Source organism: Zingiber officinale, chromosome 1B, assembly GCF_018446385.1.
Source record: "Zingiber officinale cultivar Zhangliang chromosome 1B, Zo_v1.1, whole genome shotgun sequence".
Lineage (NCBI taxonomy): Eukaryota > Viridiplantae > Streptophyta > Magnoliopsida > Zingiberales > Zingiberaceae > Zingiber > Zingiber officinale.
The window spans coordinates 40347849-40372441 of NC_055986.1; the positions used below are offsets into that span (position 1 = coordinate 40347849).

A 24593-nucleotide genomic window follows, 5' to 3' on the forward strand; every position below is an offset into this window, starting at 1 on the left:
ATCTTTATTTAATATTTAATTTATAATTTCTCATCTTTATTTAATATATAATTTATAAATTTTAATTTAATTATAGTGATTGCTATTTTTTAAAAAATATTTTTTAATTATTTAAAAAGAAGTCAACATGCACTATTATTTCTCAATGATTGATAGCTCCATCCCCAAGAGAAAAAAACAGATTTGATATTTCAAACCTGCTCTTAAAATAAAAACCTCAAACTTTATCTCTCCACTCATTAGAATTTTTTTGTTAAGCTTTTTTATTTTTATAAATTTTTTAAAAAGTTTGTATTGGAGATGCCCTAAGCGAACCATGAACTAGTAACGGTCAGAATTTATAAAATGATTTAAAAATAAATCCTCAAATTATGCGGAAGAAAAAAATACGAATTCCGTATAAGCCGTACAAGAACGTGCGCTCTGCCTCTCCCTCCGTCGTCCCCGATTCGATCGCGTTTCTCTGTTCTCGTCGCCTCTTTTGCCCGCTCCCAGTCGAGGCTTTTTGATCTCGTTCGCATTTTTTATCAGACTCAGAATCAGATCAGGCGATTACTATCGCCGGACTCGTCCTTTGGCAGGAGTCTGGCGAGATCGCGGGGTCCATTCTACAAATCTACTCGCTGATTCCTCGAATTCCACTGGCCGCGATGTTCCTGGTGGATTGGTTCTACGGGGTCCTGGCCTATGGCAGGAGGAGGCTAGGATCTTGTTCCTGGGACTCGACAATGCCGGAAAGACCACGCTGCTTCATATGCTTAAGGACGAGGTTGATCTTAGATCAACATTCGTACCTTCTCTCCCCCTTAAGTTTCTGGTTAATTCCTGTTCTAGTCTTCTTACATTGATCTGCTTGGTGTTTCCGTATTTTGTTGGAAGTTGTTTTGTTTTATTTTTTTATGTCTCCCTGAATGCAGAGACTGACTCAGCATCAACCGACGCAGCACCCAACGTCGGAGGTCTGAGCATTGGAAAGATCAAGTTCAAGGCTTTTGATTTGGGAGGCCATCAGATTGCTCGTCGTGTCTGGAAGGATTACTATGCTAAGGTTACTTTTCAGAAATTTTTCTTTTTTCTTTTTAATAAATCTATGTTTCATTTTCCTTGCAACTGTTTCTCACATGCATGGGGTGTGGTTCCTATCTGCATCAAACCGTACTTGTCTGAAGAATTGCCCAAAGTTTGTTTTCCAAGAGCATTATCTTCTGTTTATAGTTTAATGGTGACTTTATTTTGAGCATGGTCCACATATTTGATTGTGACTGTTTTGATCATTCTTTTTATCCCTCCAGTCAACAAATAATTTCAACACGTTTGCATTCCTTCAATTGTTTTCTGCCTCCAATAATAAGATTAATTTGATGCATATCAATAATTCCTGTATGATCATTCTCTTGAATTGCTCACTCAACTCATGGACTGTTGGATTTGAGGGCAAATGCAGCTTCATCTATCCTTCATGTATCTTTAAACAATGCTTTAACCCAATGTGTTTCTCAATTTAGAAGTCTGAATTAACTGAAGCCAAAGTTGTGTTAGAGTCAAAGTTGCCAGAGGTGATATAATTTTTGATAAAAGAAATTTAATTAATGGTGGAGCTTGGTTAATGTTCTTAGGAGATACTTTTATTTCTGTCACTATGTCTTATAATTGAACATTTTTTAAACTAAGAAGCATAAATTGTTTTTTGTCTAGTGTAAACAATTGGAATGAATCTACCCAGTGACAAACAGAATACGCAAGTGTTACTCTATTGTTCTTATAGTTTGATATTGGCAAACATCTGAAATTTGCATTGGACTTGGGAAAAATGACTATTCACTGTTTATCACATGGCATTTTTCTGTTACCCAAACTTGGTTGAACTTTCTAATATTTTATAAGTGTTTGTATAAATAACTATATATACATATCTTCTTTGGATACTACCGGTGACTGTTAGTTTTCGTTACATTTATCTGACATTTTTGTATCCAAATTCTTTTCTACTACAAATTATCTGAATAAGTTCTCTTTTTGTTTAGTTGGAATGAACTCACATGAGGAAGTCCTGAACCGTTTGGCTGGTTAGTTGATGCTGATCTGTCAGGCTTAATCCATCACAATTTTCTCTTTTGTACCACCAAATTTAGATCTAAAGAATAGGAAGGAAACATAGCACAGAAATGACACTTCTTCCTAACTTCCACCCTCCCTCCTGATTTCCTTCCAATCAAGCATGATGAATTGATCGGACAAGATAATGCCATTGTGACCGCATGCACATCTAAGTCTATTCGAACTTTCATCGTGCGTTTATTATCATTGCTTTCACAGCCCTCTTTCAGTCTTTTTCTTGGAATGCTATGAAATACTTGCATCAATGAATAATGTTTTTCTGATGGAAGTTGTGAAAAAGTTGTTCACTTGATTATCTAAGATTGCTATCTCTTGTATTGATATCGTATACTATTGTGAATTTTTTTTCTACCAGGTGGATTCAGTGGTGTACCTAGTGGATGCATATGACAAAGAGAGGTTTGCAGAGTCAAGAAAGAATTAGATGCACTTCTATCCGATGATTGTTTGGCAAACGTCCCATTTGTCATTCTAGGAAACAAAATTGACATCCCCTATGCAGCATCAGAGGAAGAGCTGCTCTTCCATCTCGGTCTGAACAACTTCACAACCGGCAAGGGAAAGGTTAATCTTAGTGACTCCAACATTCGCCCTCTTGAGGTCTTCATGTGGAGCATTGTGCGGAAGATGGGTTTCAAATGGCTCTCACAGTACATCAAGTAGGTTTGGTTCTCTGATGCATATAGCTCAGTTGGGTTTGACAACTCTTTGTTTCGTTTCCCCAATGTATTTGGAAGTACATGGTTTTCCCTGTTGGATTAGCCTTTTATTGATTGCTATTTTTTTGGGGGTCAAACATAAGAACATAGAACAAGAAGGATGTAACACTGAACTGGTTGTATAAATGAATATATATAGAGCAATTCCAAAACTATTGAAGGTATTATCGCAAAGTTTCCTTCTTACTTGTCAACTTAGAAATGCTGACCATGGAGAGGAACAAATCATCTCTTTAGTTTATTAAACTGTTACATCAATTACTTAATGGATCCAGCTGAATTCCATCTCCAGTTTTTTTTTTTTTTTTTTTGGTTTTGTTTTGAATTTTCTTTGCAATAACAAAGAGTCTTAAATTTTTAAAATAATAGTTTTATATATGTTTAGTAGTTAAAAAGTAAATTAAATAGATAAGTTTATGTGTTGATAATTTGAAATGAAGAGAAAAATGCCGACCATAGCAATTTTCTTTCATTTTTTAATTGTTTTTCTTTTTAAATTTATCGAGGAAAAATTGGTGGCTTAAGAGGGCACGGCAAAGTCGTCTGCAACGGAGGTCACAAGATATGGGGAAGAATTTTTATTAAAGAAAGGAAAGGAAAGAAAAGGCAAAAAAGGGAAAGGAAATGAAAAGAACCCACACAAGGCAACAGCGCCAGCCATCAAGCGCACGGAGAGAGAAATTGAGATCACAAGATTGGAAAAGGAGGCATCTTTGATCCGAAAGGAGACGTCTTTCAGCGGAAACCCACTCTTCGCCACCCGTAGATTTCGTCAAGACCCTCGCTTTACTTCCGCCGCTACCGCCAGGAGCTGCCTTGGGGAATGGAGATCCCCGCGGAGGAGCTGCTAAAGAAGATCCAGGAGCTGGAGGCCGGCCACGCCCATCTGAAGCAGGAGATGTCCAAGTTGGCGCTCGCGGAAGGCGGCGTGCGCCGATCGGACCGCGGCCGGTCCCACTCGGTCTCGCCGCAGCGGACGGTGCCGCCGCCGCGGAGGAGGAATAGCGGAATCGGCATCGAGGGTTCCGCGGCGGGCTGGGCGAGGGGATCCAGTTCCTTTGGGAACTCCTCGAGGCTGCAGCGGGAGAGTCGGGGGCCGAGCTGCTCCACCGGTGGCGGCCCGGCTGGGGTCAGGCTGTCGGAGAGGCAGTACCTAAACATTTTGCAGTCGATGGGGCAGTCTGTTCATATTTTCGATCTTCAGGGCCGGATAATCTATTGGTCGGTTGACCTTTGCCTTTACTCTTTCTTGGCTCCGTTTTTCTCTTACCAATAACGTTATTTTTTGGTTTCTTCTTGAATCATCACTCATGAGTGTTCATATTGAACTGACATCGCTTGTATCATTTTCTGAGGTTAAGTGCTTCTGAATCCCTAAGATTTTAGGGAGTTGCATGATGAATAATAGCTATATCGACTGTGTGTAATGCATTGCCTTTACTCATTGTATATATATGTATATATTTTATCGATTTTGACAATTGGACTATGCAAAAGAGGAACACTGTACTAACATGCTTTGCTACTTATGTGTATAAGGTTTATTCAACTAGAAGTTCGAAGACTACAAGGTGATAAGAATATACTATCTTGATTATGCAGTGCCACATCTGTTCTTCTTATGATGTTAACTCACGAATACAAGGTTCAAATGCTGAAATGCTAATTCAAGTCCATCTTCTTTATTCATATTCCATTGTTCCTTGTTTCTTTTTATCAAAGCTTCCTTGTGATTGAGCTCCTGGTAGCATTTAACTTTGTTTTCCAGTGTCTTACAGTTTATCTGATTCCAAAGTATTCTTCTGCCTGATTCTTGTATTTATAGCAATACAACACAGTGCAGTGCTTTTGGTTTCTCAGTTTTAGTTTGGAGCCTTTTCCAGTTTGCTGATGAAGAGTATCACGGATAATATTGTCTGATTTTGTAGGAACCGGTCAGCAGAAGAACTTTATGGCTACACTGCATCTGAAGCACTTGGTCAGAATGCTATTGAGCTACTTGTTGATGCTCATGATTTCAACATTGCTAGGAACATAGTTCAGCGTGTAAACATGGGGCAGAGCTGGAAAGGAAAGTTCCCTGTGAAGAACAAACTCGGAGAACAATTTCTAACTATTTCCACAAACACCCCCTTTTACGATGATGATGGTAGCTTGGTCGGTGTTATTTGTGTTTCAAGTGATTCTCGATCTTTTCAGGATTCAACATATCCTTCAACCTTTAGCAATTCAAAAGCTTCTATCAGTGGCACTGCAAGAAAAAGTGATATTCATAATGGTGGTTTGGACCCTCAACAACCCCTCCAAGTTGCAATTGCATCCAAAATTACCAATCTGGTAAGTTAGCTCTTGCTGATCTCCATAAATGATCAACCTAAAGAATGCTATGGACTTGTAGGTTGCTGAAGAACTTGGGAGTGTTCTTCGAATAACTTAGTTTGGCATCTGTTATTAATTTATTTCCTAGTTTATTCTTTCTTGATTTTTAGAATACCACGACAGGCTTCTAAAGTAACAAATAAAGTTCGTTCTCGAATGAAGCAAGGCGAAAATAATATGGAACGTGAAATTGCAACCAAGGATAGCCAGTGTTCTGATCGTGACACAATGTCAACAGACCATAAGGAAGATGGTGTTTCGAGTGGTGCTAGCACTCCAAGAGGAGAGGTACTACCATGTGACTTTGGAGAGACTTCCGCTGTCATAGAGGAAAAGTCTCCTGGCAAAGCATCCAAGGTGAATAATGATGAAGATGAAGGAAAAGCTGGCATCTACAAGATTATAAGCAAGACAGAGGCATTATTTGCCAATAAGAGTATATTATGGCCATGGAAGGGAAATGAGCAGGATGCTACTAATTCAAAGACCCGCTTTGTCTGGCCATGGTTGCATAGCAATCAAGAAAATGCATACAATCACTCTAAAGCTTCTGAGTCTTGTATGAAATTAGAAAGTCAAATGACTGAAAACTATCGGACAGGAAATAATGAAGCTTCAGGATCTTGGTCTTCTCTTAATGTCAATAGCACAAGTAGCATTAGTAGCTGTGGGAGCACCAGCAGCAGTGCCCTCCACAAAGTGGATACAGATACAGACTGCTTAGATTATGAGATCTTATGGGAAGATCTTACAATTGGTGAACAAATAGGTCAAGGTAGTCCTCTTCTCATGTTAATATGATAAACTGTATCATATAACAAAATATACATGTTGATAAGAAAATACCTAAACTGATTTTCTTCCTTTTTATATTGCAACTTGTAAGTATTGCTATCATATCACCTTGGCCCACAACTTTTCTTGTTTTTACAATGCCTTAAAGATTCCATGCATGTGTTTTGCTAACATCTCTAGAGGTAGTTACAGGAAATTTTCTGATTGTCATATTGGTAAAAATTCATTAGCAATTCTGTTGGATGTGCCAATCAGTGGATTGTTAAGACGCTACTGTCAACCTTGCATTCTGATTATCAAATTACTTCTCATGCCTATGTTTTGATAATATTGCAAAATCGGATTTTTGGTAGTTTTAAAACTATGGTTTTTCTCTTCATGGTATTATATTATTAAATCATCAATATATATGGATTTTGCATGTTTATCATAGTTTTTTTAATCATTATCAAATTTTAGACCTTAATTCTTACTATTTTACGGATTCAATTTTATGTATTTGACCTGTTATTGTTTCTATAGTATGGAAGAATTAATGCAAGACAATAAGTGAAACCTAACCAGAAGCTTGCATTCTGCTTTTACAATTCACAACATCAATCAGCTATTGTATTGCTACTATTATGTTAGATGTAATATCATCATCTCTGTTGGACAACTATACAACTGTCGACGAACTCTATTGCTCTTAATTGGGTCATTCTAAAAGCATTCTAAGTGACTCTCCTTTTTGAAATCTTCATGTAGGCAATACTTTTAATGGACAATGAGAACAACAATCTGATCAGGAAAACTTGGCAGTCACGTCTTAGTTTCTTTCTTTCATTTTTATTTATTTATTATTTATTTTTTTGGTCTATGACATCATGTAGCTAGTTGTGTTATTTTCAGACACTACCTTAGCTAACTATGCTGAGATTAATTTGTCAAAAGTTTGGCTCAAGTGCATTCTTGTCATGGAGTGTATTTGGTGGTATATATTTTGTGTTTCTTCATGTGAAGAAACTCTTTTATTCATGTGATGACTGAGAATGAAGAAATTTGACTTTTCATGGAATTGCATTTCTGTCACCAGTAGTTGTAGACTTACAAATTGACTTTTCAGGATGCCTATGCTAAAGAACAGTTGTCCAATTTATCATGGCCCATACCTAATAAGTAATTTTAAAAAAAATGAACATTGATTTTTATTGTTTTATTTTATTTTTTTTGTCCCAAACCACTCTTTTAGCACCAGCCTTATCATCATGACCTTTTGTTGAACTCAGGATTTTGCCTGAATGATCTAATCTGTAAGATAATTCTCTCATCAGCATAGTTGATGATGAGATTCTGTTTCTCACAATAATTTGTTTTCTGCTCCTCCAGGTTCTTGTGGAACTGTATATCATGCTTTATGGTATGGCTCGGTAAGATTCTCTTGTGTTTGTTTACTCTGTGCCAAAAATGAATATGCAACTTGCTATTTTTTTCACCAATTTTAGGAAGGGTTAGCTATTTGGATATAGTGAAGTTTAATTTTCTACTCTGTTCAAGTTAGGCAAAAGAATGTTGCACTCATAGTATTGCCGACATTTTCATAACTACATTACATGATTATTAGAGGGAACCAAAATGTTGTTGTATGCGCAGATAATCATTTTTTTTATAAATTACTGGGACACTGTAGTTTAATCCCACATCAAGGTTGTGTGCTAATTTGGTATAGCTATAAGGCCAAAATGAGTCTGTGACGTTCACTTGGGCTAGTGGCTTAGACTTATCACATCAATGAGACAATTTTGACAAATACTATGACAGCATGCTTATGTTTGGTGGGGGTGATTCAATTGGAAAGGGATATCTAGAAAGGTTGAGCCACCTTCGGCCTGTACATGTCATTGGATGAGAACTTTGAGTCTTGACAAAGATGTCAAGCCTTGAGTGAGGGACAATGTTGTTAGGATCCTTCGTACGGCTAGAGAGGGGGGGTATGAATAGCCGACCCCAAATCGCTCGCGTTTCTTTCTACAAACTAGGGTTAGCGCAGCGGAAAATACAACAAAGAAACGAAAGAGAAGAAAACCAAACCTTAACACAAGGATGTAACGAGGTTCGGAGATTAGGGCTCCTACTCCTCGGCGTGTCCGTAAGGTGGACGAGCCCTGTCAATCCGTCGGTGGATGAATCCCCGGAAACTCGGCTAATAAATACTCCTTATGGGTGGAGAAACCTCGCCACAGTCTTTTGCAACAGCAAACAAAGGAGTACAACAATAGAGACAACAAACAAGAACAACAGAAATTGTAAAACACTTGCTTGCCTCTTGTTGTCGACTGGAACCTTGATGAAGCAGCAGCTTCTCAGATCCAGCAGCTAGAAAACCAGCAGGAAACTCACGCAGAGCTTCAGCAGCGATGAGAGCTCAGCAAAGCTCAAGAGCACACCAGCAGCTCAGTAGCAGAAGAGAAGAGGAAGGAGATCTTGTGCAGCAGCAGCCCTCGACCCCTTTATACCTGCGAAGAAGAAAGCAAAGAAACTAGCCATTGCGTCGCAACGGCTAGAACCCTGATCGGTCTGTGGACCGATCAGGCTCTGCGCTGATCGGTCCCGCATCGATCGGTACGTAACCTTCGCGTACTACGATCGATCGCGTGGACCGATCAAAGACACCGGATCGGTCCATGCACCGATCCCAACTCTGGTCAGGCTTCCGCGACATCGTCTCCGATCGGTCGCCACGACCGATCGAAGCTCGATCGGTCCACGCACCGATCAGCGTCTTTCGCGGTGCCGATCACGCCGATCGATCGATCGACACCGATCAGCACATCGATCGATTCGATCGGTCACCGCATCGATCAGATACCTAGTGACTTGGTTTTGCCCAAACCAAGTCCCAAGCCTTCCAAACCAACATTCGGTCAACCTCGACCTGTTAGTTCTTCATTCCTAGCATCCGGTCACTCCCTCGACTGCTAAGATTCCCCGCCAAGTGTCCGGTCAATCCTTCGACCTACTTGGACTTTCTCAACACCGGATGTCCGATCATCCCGATCCATCTGGATTTTCCCTCGCCTGGCTTCACTCAGGACTTTCACCGGCTTCACTCACCAGATTTCATACCGCCTAACATCCCAGTTTTCCCTTGCCCCGCTTCACTCACCGGGACTTTCCACACCGCCTAACATCCCAGTTAGGACTTCCACTGCCTTCACTCCAGTGGACTTCCAACTGCCTAACATCCCAGTTAGGACTTTCCCATTGCCTGGCTTCACTCACCAGGACTTTCCAACTGCCTAACATCCCAGTTAGGACTTTCCCTCGTGCCAAGCTCCCTGCTTGGACTTTTCCGTGCCAAGTTTCCATACTTGGACTTTCCAGTGCCAAGTCTCCATACTTGGACTTTTCGCGTGCCAAGCTCCCTGCTTGGACTTTTCCAGTGCCAAGTCTCCATACTTGGACTTTTCCCGTGAATTAGGTCAACCAGGTCAACATTGACCTACGGTTGCACCATCAATCTCCCAAACATCTATTCTTGTCCCACATTAAGAATACTGTCAAACATCAACATACAACTCAACTAGGTCAACCTTGACCTAAAGTTGCACCAACAATCTTCCCAAGTCAAACATCAAAATACAACTCGAGTCAAATCATCTCGAGTCGGGTCAACCAGGTCAACCTTGACCTAAAGTTGCACCAACAATCTCCCCCTTTTTGATGTTTGACAAAACTCATAATCAAGTTAGGTTAACCTGATAACCTAACTTAGGTTTTCCAACCATCTTCCAATGTCCAATGTTCTTTCCTTGAACATTCTCTGGACATTCTCCCCTTAGGTTAACCCGATAAACTAACTTGGGTTCTCCAATAATTCTCCCCCTTTTTGACACACATCAAAAAGAATAAAGAGAGTATCAAGGTCAAGAGTTTCTTCCTAATGAAAGTCCCATACCTTTCATTGAAACTCTTAATTTCCCCCTTGATACTAAACTCAACAATCAACTTAGTGATAATCCCATATCACTCAAGTCTTTAAGAGTAAAAACTCCCCCTAAAAGTCAACTCCCCCTTGACTAATAGGTAAAACTCCCCTTAAAGGTCAACTCCCCCTTGACCATTGCACCAACAATGTCTCGGAGAGTTCCAAACCTTTAGAAATCCAAAACACCAATTCCCAGCTGAAATTTCAGACAAACAGTCGGAAAATCAGCATTTGGCACGACCTGATCGGTCAGCAGACCGATCAGGATCCCATTGGATCGGTCCCTAGACCGATCCACATTCACTGGGATCGGACTGCCTCACTGCCTCTTACTGGATCGGTCTCCGGACCGATCCACACCTCCCTGGATCGGTCCAGTGACCGATCCAAGCTCCCTTATCAGAATTCCTAAATTTCTTTTACCCGAAATTCAGAAACCCATAAACAATTCCAGAAAATTTCAAAAATTATGAAACTTTGAGGATACACTCCTCATAACATATACTATCGAGAAAAAATAGTTTTCTATGAAAATAACTTTCATTTTTCAATCTTGATACAAAGTTCAAAAACTTTGAAATAGTTCAAGTTTAGCTCAACTTTGTATCACTTTGGTCAATGATGAATGCTATCACTAGGAAAGCTTCATCAAGGTTTTCCAAATCAATTTCAAAATGATTTTAAACCTTTTAATTTAGGACCATAATCTTAGGGCTAAATGTACATGACTTGTACACAAGCTTTCCCTATGATCCTCCATTTCTTGAATTAGGCTCATCTAGGTACAAAAACTATGCACCTTGATCCTAACTCATGATCCTAATATCTCACATACATCTAAAGTGTATCAAACACATCCAAGTCAATGTTGATGTGAGATATGGGTTTAGGTATCTTAGACTAAGGTCTCATGCATTTTCTAAACACAAATTTGATCTCAATATCAAAATGTGTTTTTCATCCTTAAATCAATTTCATTGATTATTAATGCAAGAGATGATGACATGGCATAAAATGATATCATAAGTAAAAACATGTGCCAATGTCATGATGTCATGGCATAAGGTTTGAAAACTTAAATAAACATGACATATAGATAACCTAAGCATTATCATGACATTTCAAATGATAATAAAATAAATATGATGTCATGGCATGGCATATGGCAACCAATCATGGCAAGTTAGCACAAATAAAATACCTAAATTCCCTATCTAAGTATCCTTAGCCTTTGCTAACTTAAGATCTAACCCTAGATTGCCCATATATCCCTAAGAGAAAACCAAAATCCCAATTATGGTATTTCTCTAGGTTTTCTTAAATTGTGCCAAATAAGATTAAAATCGATATTTTTCAAATATGGCACAATTTACTCTTCAAGGAGTAAACGATAATTCCTTTTCATTTTCAAAGGTTCACAAAGCCTTGAAAATGCTCCTTGAGTGTCAATTTCCTCAAAGTTGGGTTAACTACCCTTCTTATTGGAGTTGACACTCTCTAACCCATTTATGGGGTAGAGAAGATGCTCCTAGGAACCCAATACCTATTAGAGCTCATTGGGTTCACTAAATATTCACTAGGGATAACTTCCCTAGCAACCCTCCTAATGACCCTCTTAGGCTTTAAAGCCTTGGTCATTTGGGTCTCATCAAGGTCAACTATAGGGGTGACTCCCCTTGTGACCTTGGTAATGGTCTTCCTAGCCCTAGGTTTTGTTCTATAATCGAATGAAACATTATGATAAGTGGGCTTGACCAATTGGGACTTAGGTTTGTGACCCAAACCTTTCTTGTCCTTGGACTTGGGTTTTTGACCCCTAGACCCTAGAGTCAAATCCTTAAGAGCCTTTTCTAGAGAGTCAAGTCTTGACCTCAAGACTTGATTTTCTTTCTCTAATACCTCAAGTTTTGATTTATCATTTTTCTTTGAGGTATTCCTAGGCATGTGTCTAGATGATTTGGGATTTCTATCTAGATTTTCCTTAGCCTTAGATGAGTTAATTCTAGAGTTAGCATTTCTAGAATTGTTCTTATCTAGGCTAGCATGCTTGGCTCCTAAGCACATGTATCGATTTCTAGTGTTAACATGCTTATCATTATTGACAATGGCAATAAGACTACTAGCATGCATCCTACTAGAATTGCAAGAATGAGCTTTAAATGTTACCTTAGGGTTTGCCTTAGCTCCCCCTTTACATGTGTTTGGCCTTTTGTCCTTGTGAGGTTGCCTCCCCCTTGGACATTGACTCCTATAGTGTCCCCGTTGCTTGCATTGGAAGCACATCACGTGCTTCTTGCTCTTGCATGTCGGGACTCCGGCTTCCTTGACCTTTGGTGCCGGTGGAGTCTTTCTAACCCTCTTTGGACACTTACTCTTGTAGTGCCCAAACTTCCTGCACTCAAAACACATTATGTGTAATTTGCTTGAAATCACAGTGTTTGAGTTACCTAGGGTTGTGGATGTAGATGAGCTTTCTTCTTCATCCCTTCCGGAGGTAGATGCCTCTTCTTGCTCCGATCTTGAACAAGAGCTCTCCTCCTCTTCTTCCTTGGATGTTGAGTAGCCCTCAACTCCCAATTCGCTCCCTCCATGATGTGAGCTACTTGGCTCACTAGGCTCCTCTTCACGGCTTGAGGTGGAGCTCTCCTCATGGTACTTGGCCAAGTTATCCCACAACTCCTTGGCATTGTTGTATTTACCTATCTTACACAAAATATTAGTAGGTAATGAAAATTCAATTGTTTTAGTTACCTCATTGTTGATCGTGGATTGGTGGACTTGTTCTTTCGTCCACTTGTTCTTCTCTAGAGGCTCTCCTTCTTTATCCATTGGAGGAGTAAACCCTTCTTGTACACAAAACCAGTTCCACATATTAGTTCTAAGAAAATACATCATCCTTACCTTCCAATATGCGAAGTTGTCGTTGTAGAAGGGTGGAATGGTGATGTTTTCTCCGAATTGATCCATCTCTAGCTTGTGCTCCCACGGGTGTGAATCCGATGAAGAGCGACCTCGCTCTGATACCACTTGTTAGGATCCTTCGTACGGCTAGAGAGGGGGGGTGTGAATAGCCGACCCCAAATCGCTCGCGTTTCTTTCTACAAACTAGGGTTAGCGCAGCGGAAAATACAACAAAGAAACGAAAGAGAAGAAAACCAAACCTTAACACAAGGATGTAACGAGGTTCGGAGATTAGGGCTCCTACTCCTCGGCGTGTCCGTAAGGTGGACGAGCCCTGTCAATCCGTCGGTGGATGAATCCCCGGAAACTCGGCTAATAAATACTCCTTATGGGTGGAGAAACCTCGCCACAGTCTTTTGCAACAGCAAACAAAGGAGTACAACAATAGAGACAACAAACAAGAACAACAGAAATTGTAAAACACTTGCCTCTTGTTGTCGATGGAACCTTGATGAGCGGCGGCTTCTCGGATCCGGCTAGAACACCGGCGGAAACTCACGCAGAGCTTCAAGACGATGAGAGCTCAGAAAGCAAGAGCACACGGCTCGATGAAGAGAAGAGGAAGGAGATCTTGTGCAGCAGCAGCCCTCGACCCTATACCGCGAAGAAGAAAGAAGAAACTAGCCGTTGCGTCGCAGCTAGAACCCCGATCGATGCGTGGACCGATCAGCTCTGATCGGTCCCGGACCGATCGATCGATCTGAAACCTTCATGCGTACTACGATCGATGCGTGGACCGATCGACCCGGATCGGTCCACGCATCGATCCCAACTCTGGTTGTGCTTCCGCGACATCGTCTCGATCGGTCGCCACGACCGTCGAAGCTCTGATCGGTCCACGCACCGATCAGCGTCTTTCGCGGCGCCGATCACCTTGATCGGTCAGATCGATACCGATCGATAGCACATCGATCGGTTGATCGGTCACCGCATCCGATCAGATACCTAATGACTTGGTTTTGCCCAAACCAAGTCCCAAGCCTTCCAAACCAACATTCGGTCAACCTCGACCTGTTAGTTCTTCATTCCTAGCATCTGGTCACTCCCTCGACCTGCTAGAATTCTCCGCCAAGTGTCCGGTCAATCCCTTTGACCTACTTGGACTTTCCTCAACACCGGATGTCCGATCATCCCGATCCATCGATTTTCCCTGCACGGCTTCACTCACCAGGGACTTTCACGGCTTCACTCACCAGATTTCCATCGCCTAACATCCCGTTAGGACTTTCTCCTTGGCTTCACCAGGACTTTCCACACTGCCTAACATCCCAGTTAGGACTTTCCACTGCCTGGCTTCACTCACCAGGACTTTCCAACTGCCTAACATCCCAGTTAGGACTTTCCCATTGCCTGGCTTCACTCACCAGGACTTTCCAACTGCCTAACATCCCAGTTAGGACTTTCCCTCGTGCCAAGCTCCCTGCTTGGACTTTTCCGTGCCAAGTTTCCATACTTGGACTTTCCAGTGCCAAGTCTCCATACTTGGACTTTTCGCGTGCCAAGCTCCCTGCTTGGACTTTTCCAGTGCCAAGTCTCCATACTTGGACTTTTCCCGTGAATTAGGTCAACCAGGTCAACATTGACCTACGGTTGCACCATCAATCTCCCAAACATCTATTCTTGTCCCACATTAAGAATACTGTCAAACATCAACATACAATTCAACTAGGTCAACCTTGACCTAAAGTTGCACCAACAATCTTCCCAAGTCAAACATCAAAATACAACTCGAGTCAAGTCATCTCGAGTCGGGTCAACCAGGTCAACCTTGACCTAAGGTTGCACCAACAAATGTCACACCTTATTTTAGTCTCACCATGCAAGTGTTTGGCTAATCAAGGGATAAGACTACTATGAGTACTATTGTCAACTTAATTGAAGCATTTTGGCTAGTAGTTTAGATTTAAAAAGTTTATGAGAGAATTTCTCATTCAGGCGGGGATACGATAATTGTTGTACTGTCCCCCCTACTATAGAGCTTTCATCTTCTCTTTTACTAGATGACGAGTTAAATATTGTTTTGTTGGTTCCAGGATGTGGCAGTTAAAGTGTTTTCAAAGCAGGAATACACGGATGATGTGATACTTTCCTTTAGGCAAGAGGTAATGATCAATATTAGCTCTTTGCATGTATCTTGTAAAACAATATTCTGGTACTTGCTCTTATGTGGAATACTGGGAAGCAAGCTATATTCCTGTTAAGTTAAAATGGCGGTTTATTGTTTGCTCTTAGTATCTACGGAATGTTTATCAAAATTGATATGTGGAATGATATAAATAATGATTTTAATTGTTTTCCTTACTATTCTCTTGTCTGTTGAGTTTTTTCTAAACCAGATTCTTGTATGTCATGAGTAGCCAGCTTTGTTATGTTTAGTTCTTTATAAAGTTACATAGTTTGTGTTAAAATGAACTGCACCAGCATGTCTTGGCAGTTATACTGAAAATAGATAGCCGTGTTCTTTATTGGTGGCCAACTGTCAAAGCCTAAGAGTTGATAAACAGTGAGCCATTAACAAACACTCTTTATCCCTGTGAATTTACCATGTGCAATCCATTGAGGTAAAATGAAGATGCTATGGGTCAACATTTGTCTGCTTGCTCATCAGTTGCATATACTGCAATATGCTTTTGATGTTTCTTTGTGAGATTATTTAAAATTGATTGTTTTTTGACGAGGAGAGATAAACCAAGTGGAGTGAAGGTCTTATGCATCATCCATTGCCGTAGTTGGGAGAGACATTGGGTCAAAATTTGCTGATTTGCCCGCTCTTGGCATATGCAATTACATTTTCTTTTCCTTTCATTTTTCATCCTGCATTTTCATTCCATAAGTGTAAAATTGAACAAAAAGGTCTGATACTAATGAGAAGATTGACTAGCTCTGCTGTTGAAGTTGCCTGAAGATATTAAAATGGCAATCATTTGTCATTATTCAAATAAAATTTACTTGGCTAACATTTTATTTAATCATCTGTGATTTCACCATCCATGTAGTTTGTCAAAGATTTTACTAAATTTGTTACTGAATATTACACATTCTTATAACCTTAACATTGGTTTTCCTTGCAAGGTGTCACTGATGAAGAGGCTGCGGCATCCAAATATACTACTTTTCATGGGTGCAGTAACCTGTTCTCAACGTCTTTGCATTGTGACAGAATTTCTTCCTCGGTTGGTTCTTATATTTCTACATCAGTATTGGCATAATTTTCATAGATTTTTATTTCTCTCAACATAAGCTAGTTGTTAAGAAGGCACTGCTTATCAAGAATCAGCCTATCTTCTAGGACTAGAATCACTCGACATCACCATATCTGTCTCCAAGATTTAAAACACCACTATTGAAGTCAGGTTCCTTGACTAGGGATGACCCTTAGTGGTCCCAGTCTGTGTCAACACTGATACAGGTCAGCACAGAACAATTCTACAACATAGGGCTGGCAATGGGACAAGTGTCTTTTGGCATTCGTGACTTCTTTTTTTCTTCTTATCCTGAAATTTGAAATAATTATATGCTTGCATAGATATCAACTAAAGTTTCACTGTATTATGCTGCAGTTCCCTTGGTATTGCATTAGGTGGTATTGAATATCACTTTGTATTTCTAGCTATAGGCAGAATCCAAATTGATTTTGGCTTTGGCTATTGTATGACTCAGTTTCAGGATTTGGATCAAGATTTTAAAATCTGAACCAGGTACCAATTCATGGAGACAAGCTTGGAGTGAGGTTTTGGTTATTGTGGACTCTGGAGAAGGAGATTGAGGTGGAAGAGAATAGGAAAAGGCATGGAGGATGGTAGGAGGAAAAGGAAGATAGAGCAGAGGAAGAAATCAATATGGAGAATGAGGGACAGGAGAAGAGAGAACAAGAAGGAACTAAGAGGGCAAAGAGAAACAGACAGGAGAGGAGAGTTTGCACTTTGCATCGGTTTGGGAAAGAGAAGAGAGAGAGAGAGAGAGATTAAATATGAAGAAAGAAGAGGAATATGAGTAGAGGGAAAAAGAAGAGAGAAAGAGGGAGGGAGGGAGAGCCAGAAAGGATTAGAGAAACAGTGAGGAGAGAAAGTTGAAGAGTGGTGGGAGGTGGTGCGATAGATTTGTTTAGGGTCTTCTGAAAAAACATTATGCTGCTTAGTGTTTTATTAAAAATTCACCTCTATGTGGTGAATCATAGACTTTCAGGTCTGATTAGATCATCGTCCTGGTTGGATCCGATTTGCTCATCCCTACCTCTAGGCTATTTAATAACTGGTTAAATTGCTTTTCGAACAATAAGCAAAATTTCATTGCTATTTTAAAATTGTACATATGAAAGGTAGATCCGCTACCTTAGCGGCCCCCCTAGTGCCGGCCCCACGGATATGGAGGGAGGTTCATGCAGGTACATAGGCCATAGGCACATGGCGGGGTAAACCCCAGGTCGTCAGTTCCTGAGAATCGACCTCTGGCCATTACGCCAGAGATACCATGCGTCCACCGTCTGCGCTATGCCCTGAGGGCAAAATTGTACATATGAAAGTATGCATAAGACATGGTCAATAAAATACTTTGTATGTCCCAATCCCCAACTATTCAGTGTTGTCTATCAGGATCTTATATGTCTTTATCTTTAGATTTTCCTTTTCTACATTCACGGAACATACTGTTGAATCAATATTGGTAATTTTGAGAATTAACAGTAACACTTAAAAATATAATTTATATCTGCTGCATGATGAATTTAATTGCTATAAAGTTGAGTATAGGTGCCTATGGCTATAAAATTTGTCCAAAAATGATATAATTAGTTTGATTTGGGTGCTGGAGTTTATTATGGAGGGTAAATACAGAAAGTGAATCACTGAGGGGATTGTATAAGCAATCTAATGACTTTGAACAGGGAATATCATGTGTACAATGCAGTTTACCTTTGAACACACGTGGCTGCATATGAATCTGCATGAACCACTTTTTTAAAAAAATGCTGGAAGTTCAAATTATAAAGAGCCATCCTTGCAGTTTTCCAATTTTAGTCGAGTATAGGTGCCTATGGCTATAAAATTTGTCCAAAAATGATATAATTAGTTTGATTTGGGTGCTGGAGTTTATTATGGAGGGTAAATACAGACAGTGAATCACTGAGGGGATTGTATAAGCAATCTAATGACTTTGAACACTGTACAATGCAGTTTACCTTTGAACACACGTGGCTGCATATGAATCTGCATGAACCACTTTTTTAAAAAAATGTTGGAGGTTCAAATTATAAAGAGCCATCCTTGCAGTTTTCCTATTTTAAATTTGTTATGTATAAATGTATAATCCATTTCCATTTTCTTTTGAGACATCTGTTTTCTTTAGATTGGAGAAAGCTATTGGCATAACAGATGAACTTATAACTATTTATCCATTTTTGTCCTACCTGAAATGCAGTGGGAGTTTATTTCGTCTGCTGCAAAGAAGCAATGCAAGGATGGACTGGAGACGACGCAATCACATGGCTCTAGATATTGTAAGAATAGTTCCTCCAACTAAAATGTGCATATTTAGTTCATGTTCCTTTTTTTAATCTGTCTAAATATTTCATGAAATTGTATAATATGCAGCACCGTGGTGCTTTTTTACTGTACACAGGATGTTGATTGTCCACAAAATGAATTTAGGAGAGAAATGTACTATACAAGCATTATGCCTGATCCAGTAACCAATGGTTCATAAGAATCCATATGGTTTAGAGTGAGATCAAAATTAGCAAAGGATCTTTTTAAGGCAACATTTGAATTGGGTATCTCAGATACTACAAGAGAAAAGAAAACTAGGATACTGAATTGTAAGAATTTCTGGACTTCCAGGTGGATACTGAAGTAGACAGACAGTTAATTACGGAAATTCCACTTCACTTTGAAAGATGCTGTAGGGGTTAAAGAGATTAATTGAATTTATAACTCAAAAATACCATCACATGTTTTTTGTTTCTATTTTTGTAGATTTTTTTTTTATGTTGTAAGTGCCTCTGATCTCTGATGTAGATCAGTCTTTTTTTTAAAAAATAATTTTCTTATTTTTTTATCTTTTGGTAGGCAAGGGGAATGAATTATCTTCACCATTCCAACCCTCCTATCATCCATCGCGATTTGAAGTCATCAAATTTGTTGGTTGACAAGAATTGGACTGTGAAGGTGGGAAGTAAATATGCATATGAAAAAAAATATATAGAGACATTAACCTTTGTGAGCTTTGATCAAACAGGTTGGTGATTTTGGTCTTTCACGTTTAAAGCATGAAACTTATTTGACAACCAAAACTGGGAAAGGAACGGTAATTTTAGATGCTCCTTTGATGACCTATTTGGTTTTTGATGGCTTCTGAAATCTGATTCAGATGTTTGCCTTCCTCGTTTCAGCCACAATGGATGGCTCCAGAAGTTCTTCGAAATGAACCTTCAGACGAAAAGTATGTTAGCTTATGACAGTTTAGGACATAATTTGCATTTTATTGTTGCATGAATGGATAAAAAGTGTCACCTTCCTGTGGTTTGTGCGGTAATAGGTCAGATGTTTATAGCTTCGGGGTGATACTATGGGAACTTGTCACTGAGAAAATCCCTTGGGAGAATCTCAATTCAGTGCAGGTAATTACCACTTCATTGAAGAATGTAAAATAACGTCTTCCATTTGGTGATGCTCGACACAAGTAATAAAAAGTTATTTATGAACAACATGCAAAGAAATCTTAGTTGGCAGGATGAAAATTTTCAAGTATATTGGTTTGCCAATTGTGAGTCTACCTGATAAGTCACAACAGTTGCTATCATCTAAACTTACATTTCTGGCTGATATTAAGCAAGAAGAATGAACTTGATTGGTTTTCGCTGCCACTGTTTCTGCTCGCTTATTAAATTTACTTGGATTGGGTTCCTGTTTCCACAATTCTAAAAATGTTCATTTTATCCAGGTTATTGCAGCTGTAGGATTTATGAATCAGAGGTTGGATTTACCAGGAGATTTGGACCCACAATGGCTTTCCATCATCAAAAGTTGTTGGCATAGGTTATTTCTTCATCTGATAACTATTAACCCTTTTTTTTCCCTTCTTTTGTTGACCTTTTTCCTCGGCACAGTGAACCGAAATCACGACCAACCTTCCAAGAACTTGTAGAAAGGTTCAAAGACATGCAAAAACAACATGCGATGCAGTCTCACTTGCAACGTGCTTCAGCTGGCGAAAATGCACCACTCGCCGCAAGAGTAGGCTCTCAAGAGAGAAATGAGCCTGATTGATCGATGACCATCAAGCACTTTTTGTCCAACCTCATTCCAGTATCCAAGTTGTCCCTTAGGAGCACAGTTTGTTTGCCCTTGCAATTAGTGACAGCTTCATACAATCAAAGAATGTAGCTAGCTACAAATTGCTCTCGTTGCAGAAATGCTTCTGATTTCTGTCTGAGGTTCTCGTAAACGAAAGAAGATCTGCATCAATGGGGACTGAGGCCGTGACAAGATCAGGGGGAAAATGTGAGTTCTTAGGGCATGTGATGTGAAATCAAAGCTCCATCGAGTCGTCCAACTGCTGTGTTCTTTTTACCGGAAAAAGGGTTCACTGGTTTCGTTGTACATAATTGCGAATGCATCTCTTTGCAGTTGTTAATCCTTGCACTCGGTATCTTTTGGTTTTCACTTGAATGAAGTTTGTGTTTACTGATATGAACAGTGGATCAACCCATTTTATGTCAATCTGATCTTCTTTTTGCTTAAATGGAAATTTTATTACTTAATTTTTTAGACATGCTCATCTCATTTCATGAAAAATGATTCGAAGGAAAGAAAGAAAGTTGGTTTGTAGAAGGTTGAACGCAAAATATTTTTCTTTCTTTTTGGGCATGGAGGATTTTTAGTTTACTTAAATGTTGACTACTCTATTATTGTATCTTTTGTTCCTACTGGTTTAAACTGCTTCAAGAGATTAGAGTGTCTTTACTTTTGCTATTCGCTTGAGAGACGTGCAATGATTGCTTGGATAAAGTTAGGGTTGTTCATAAGTTGAAAACTTTTGCATGCTTACTGTGTTTACACTTCAACCACCCTTTCTAATTTTCCTACAACATTTAGGGAGAATAAAAAAGGGGCCATTTTCTCTCCCATCTCCCTTTTTCATTCGTTCAGGTATAATAGTTCTAAGATATCTCTATATTTTTGTAATAAAGGAAACTTCTGTTTATTAGTCAATTTGTTCATTGTATTTCCTGCAAAAACTGTCATTTAAAAATATATATATATACTCTTAGTAAAAGGTAATTGAAAATACTGATCAAGCAGTGATTCTTACATGTATACATGCATATGTCTAAGGACCAGAAAATTACCAAGCAATCACATTTTTTGTAAAAACAAAAATTAAAGCTTAAATTCTGAATGGATGCGGCAAGTCAAGTCATATTCACCATCAAAATCTCTTGGTTTGATCTTTGATCAGGATCACAGAAGCATTGGCCAGGTGTATATTGAAGGAATGCTGACTAACCGGGTGTGAATATTTGAGCCTCTTCTCTATCCTGGCTTGCTAGCATCATAAAGATGGCCGGCAGGTTAGCGCTGTGAGATCTTTCTCTGATACTCTTTGACAACTATGGCGAATCTTTGTAAGCCTTGTTCAAGCAATCCTTCCATGAATGGCTGAATCACCTGGAGATTCAATAGGTTTTGATTGTCAGGGAGAGATTAACAGCACATTACAGCTATCCAGGTTTGCAATACATACCGCTGCAACTGGAATCATAATTTCAGGAATCTCATATGAGACTGTCAACTGAATTAGAAATGAAGCAAAGTGACAACTAAATAGTAGGAGGAAAAGAGAAGAAAACAATAAAAATATTAATAATAAATAAATAGGGTATACTTGTAGTTTGCAGGTGGATGGACCTTTGGGGAAAAATCTGACTGCACCTCTGCAAGATTGAGAAGTGGGAGATCAACATTTTAATAAGTAAAATGTTGGAGTGATTACTCAACCTAGCTTCCTAGGTGAAACAGTCACTAAACAAGAGACCAAAATGAACAAAAGTTTCCCTTTAATCTTCAATATTGAAGATAATGCTCATGAATCATAGTTATGTATAGCTAAAATTGATCAGAAGTGGCCATAGAGCAGATAAGAAAAATAGTTGTGTGATTCTTCTGCTACGTCTAGAATAGAATCATGAGCAAAATTTACTCGTACAAGAGGAGTTCTTGCAATACAATGTTTCATCACATGATGCTCACATCACAATGGAGTACACAAAGACCATTACAATTGGAAAGGATGTGACGATGTGGCACAAGATAAAACTGAGATACAGAAAAAGGCAAAATTATTTTGAAAAATTAATCAAATGAAACAGTGTTGTAGATTTGTGGCTTCATAGGGTCTCATGTGAATGCCCAACCATTTGAGGTTCAACTACATGACTGTTATGCTGCAATTGAACAACAATGCATGTTCATATTGCTAGTAGTTTCTTGCTATTGTACAGAATACTAAGAAGAGCCAACTAGATTGTTAAACCATATGACTGCATTAAGTATTAGGAAATTCTGACATTTGGATAGACAGTGCAATATTAGTACGTACTCCATGTCATATCATATAACTGAATGATTGCCCTACCTATTCGGAAGACCTTCTAAAGATCGCCAGTGTATCTTCTGATTAGGAATAGGCTGCAACATAAGAAATGAATGTATTGAATTTTTGAACCAATACAGACTATCATTTGTTGTTTCAGATGATGAAGTTGATTGGATGCTTACATGCAAATTTCGAGCGAGCCAAGAAAATTCAACATCAGTAGATTAGACATTTGTGTCCAAATCAAGATACAACTTATTGCTTATAAAGTGATTCGGTTACAAAGTTGTGACTAAAGTTATACTACGATACAAGATAATGGTAATAAAATACTAATTGTATTGGAACAAAAATTAAACAGTGTCAAAAGGAAAGATGCTAGATCAGCAGGGGCAGAGCAACTGATGCTTCATTCTCCTTAAAGTAGATTTCTTATATATAACTATATAAGCAACAATACTAAGAAAACAAAAAAAAGCATTTAAATATATTTTCAACAAATATCTTCTAAATGCTTTAACTTTCAATCTTACTTCAATACGAAATCTCAAAGTTCATAATAACCTTAATCTATAATGAGATAAGAATCATTGATCCGACATGATAAAGCTACTTTGTCAAAGATGCAAATTGCAAGAATCAAGTTCTACACAAAACCCATTGCTCAATAGACAAAGCAACTTAGACCAAATAAATATGAGTTAAATCCATTGAGATGTGGTGCTGCAAAAGATATTAACAAGCACCTTCACAGAAGAAATAAAGGGCATCCATTTTGGAATTGCCTCGCAGTCAGAATAACAGTCATAAGCTACTGAACATGGGACATCAATTTCAATCTCAGAGCTGCACCCATACAAGCATTGAGTTACTTCACAAAATCACACAATGTCTGAGCTCAAAAATTTGAAGTTCATCAATAATCAAACAACAACCAGAAGCGGGAAATCAAAATTCCAAAAGGCCAACAGCCATTCTGAAAGTAACTGAAAACTGATAAAAGTTCAGATAGTTATAGATGAGAAATTTTGGGGGCACTCGTCTAAAGATCGTATTCTCCATGACTAAAAAGTTATCATGGGAACTATCTGAAGTGATGCAAAAGTGCATTATACCGAAAAGTATATGGAGGCTTGTGAAGTCCTGTTAATTGTAGAAACTCATGAATATTGTATACAGGTGTGACTCAAAACCTGAGTAAATTCTTTGTCATTATTGCTAACCAAGAAAAGTGTGGTTGTTTACAGACGTGCTTCAAGTTCAAACAAAATTCATGTCTGACCAAGAAGATGTCAAATTTCTCAACGAGAAACAAACATCAGTGAAAAGAGTACGAAGGGAGGGAAACATCAAGTGGTTCAAGCTAAATCGTAGGGTTTCAAGAGAAACACAGTGTAACCCTAGGCCGTAGATAGTCCACCATTAAGCTCGGTATAAAGACGACCTCCATTCTCGACGCCTACTTCTAATTAGCAGGCTATAGCAACCAATAAGAGACAACGCGGAGAAGGGGGGAAGGGCCAAATACCCGCAGTCCTGCCATTCCATGGTAGGCAAGAAAGGTCTGCACTTGGGGAATGGCTTCCTCCTCAAAGGACGCGAAGGAGGGATTCTGAGGGAGAGGGGATTCGGGCGAGGCCTGAGTCTGCCGACACAGAAGGAAGAGAGGGCGTCCAAGGCGTCTCCTTTCCTATGGTGCGCCAGACCGGGGCTTAGCCCTAGGTAGCCACGAGCTGCGGAAGCCATTGGAGCAGCGAGCTCAGCCATGGCTCCCTCCACGGAGACGACGCTGCGTCGGCTTCCACTCCTTCGGCGTGGTTTATCTTTAATTTTAATTTTATTTTTATTTTTTTAAAATACTAAGTGGTGTTCCTGGGAATGGGGATTTTAATTTTATTTTTATTTTTTTAAAATACTAAGTGGTGTTCATGGGAATGAGATTTTAATTTTAATTTTATTTATATTACTTTTGGTAGGGGTATAATCTAGCCGAGCTAAGCCGAACTTTTGAAAGTTTGAACTTGGCTAGTTTATAATTGAGCCGAGCTTGAGCTTCATTTAAC

The 24593-nt window shown here is 39.3% G+C and overlaps 3 protein-coding genes and 1 pseudogene across 3 annotated transcripts; 2 read left to right on the top strand and 2 right to left on the bottom strand.

Annotated features, from left to right (window-relative positions):
* Nucleotides 1–422: 422 nt before the first annotated feature.
* On the top strand, nucleotides 423–3179 carry LOC122055438 (annotated as a pseudogene).
* A 246-nt stretch (nucleotides 3180–3425) lies between these two features.
* LOC122055430 (RGS domain-containing serine/threonine-protein kinase A-like) lies at nucleotides 3426–20695 on the top strand. Its single transcript, XM_042616868.1, has 13 exons — nucleotides 3426–4058; nucleotides 4766–5174; nucleotides 5340–5991; nucleotides 7380–7420; nucleotides 14973–15041; nucleotides 16012–16112; nucleotides 18355–18433; nucleotides 19002–19100; nucleotides 19171–19239; nucleotides 19325–19374; nucleotides 19471–19552; nucleotides 19876–19970; nucleotides 20042–20695. Exons 1-13 carry the CDS (start codon nucleotides 3661–3663, stop codon nucleotides 20199–20201), a joined length of 2304 nt encoding a protein of 767 aa, XP_042472802.1. The 5' UTR covers nucleotides 3426–3660; the 3' UTR covers nucleotides 20202–20695.
* Nucleotides 20696–21194: 499 nt separating this feature from the next.
* On the bottom strand, nucleotides 21195–22754 carry LOC122037999 (the record flags this gene model as incomplete). The annotated part of the gene is made up of 5 exons (XM_042597532.1): nucleotides 21195–21602; nucleotides 21679–21726; nucleotides 21820–21868; nucleotides 22570–22622; nucleotides 22713–22754. Coding segments are annotated over 5 exons (288 nt in total), but the record flags the coding sequence as incomplete, so codon positions are not given.
* A 477-nt stretch (nucleotides 22755–23231) lies between these two features.
* LOC122038007 lies at nucleotides 23232–24351 on the bottom strand. The gene is made up of 2 exons (XM_042597543.1): nucleotides 24059–24351; nucleotides 23232–23376 (listed from the first exon to the last, which is right to left on the bottom strand). Exons 1-2 carry the CDS (start codon nucleotides 24295–24297, stop codon nucleotides 23232–23234), a joined length of 384 nt encoding a protein of 127 aa, XP_042453477.1. The 5' UTR covers nucleotides 24298–24351.
* Nucleotides 24352–24593: the final 242 nt, after the last annotated feature.

Bases quoted from the DNA above. Each gene is read 5' to 3' on its own strand.
- LOC122055430 (XM_042616868.1), top strand. From the start codon at position 3,661: ATGGAGATCCCCGCGGAGGAGCTGCTAAAGAAGATCCAGGAGCTGGAG. The intron at 19,101-19,170 runs GTGGGAAGTAAA...TTGATCAAACAG, and splicing joins ACAAGAATTGGACTGTGAAG to GTTGGTGATTTTGGTCTTTC. The intron at 19,553-19,875 runs GTAATTACCACT...CATTTTATCCAG, and splicing joins AGAATCTCAATTCAGTGCAG to GTTATTGCAGCTGTAGGATT.
- LOC122038007 (XM_042597543.1), bottom strand. From the start codon at position 24,297: ATGGCTGAGCTCGCTGCTCCAATGGCTTCCGCAGCTCGTGGCTACCTA. The intron at 23,377-24,058 runs GTATTTGGCCCT...GTATGGGTGCAG, and splicing joins ATGGAATGGCAGGACTGCGG to CTCTGAGATTGAAATTGATG.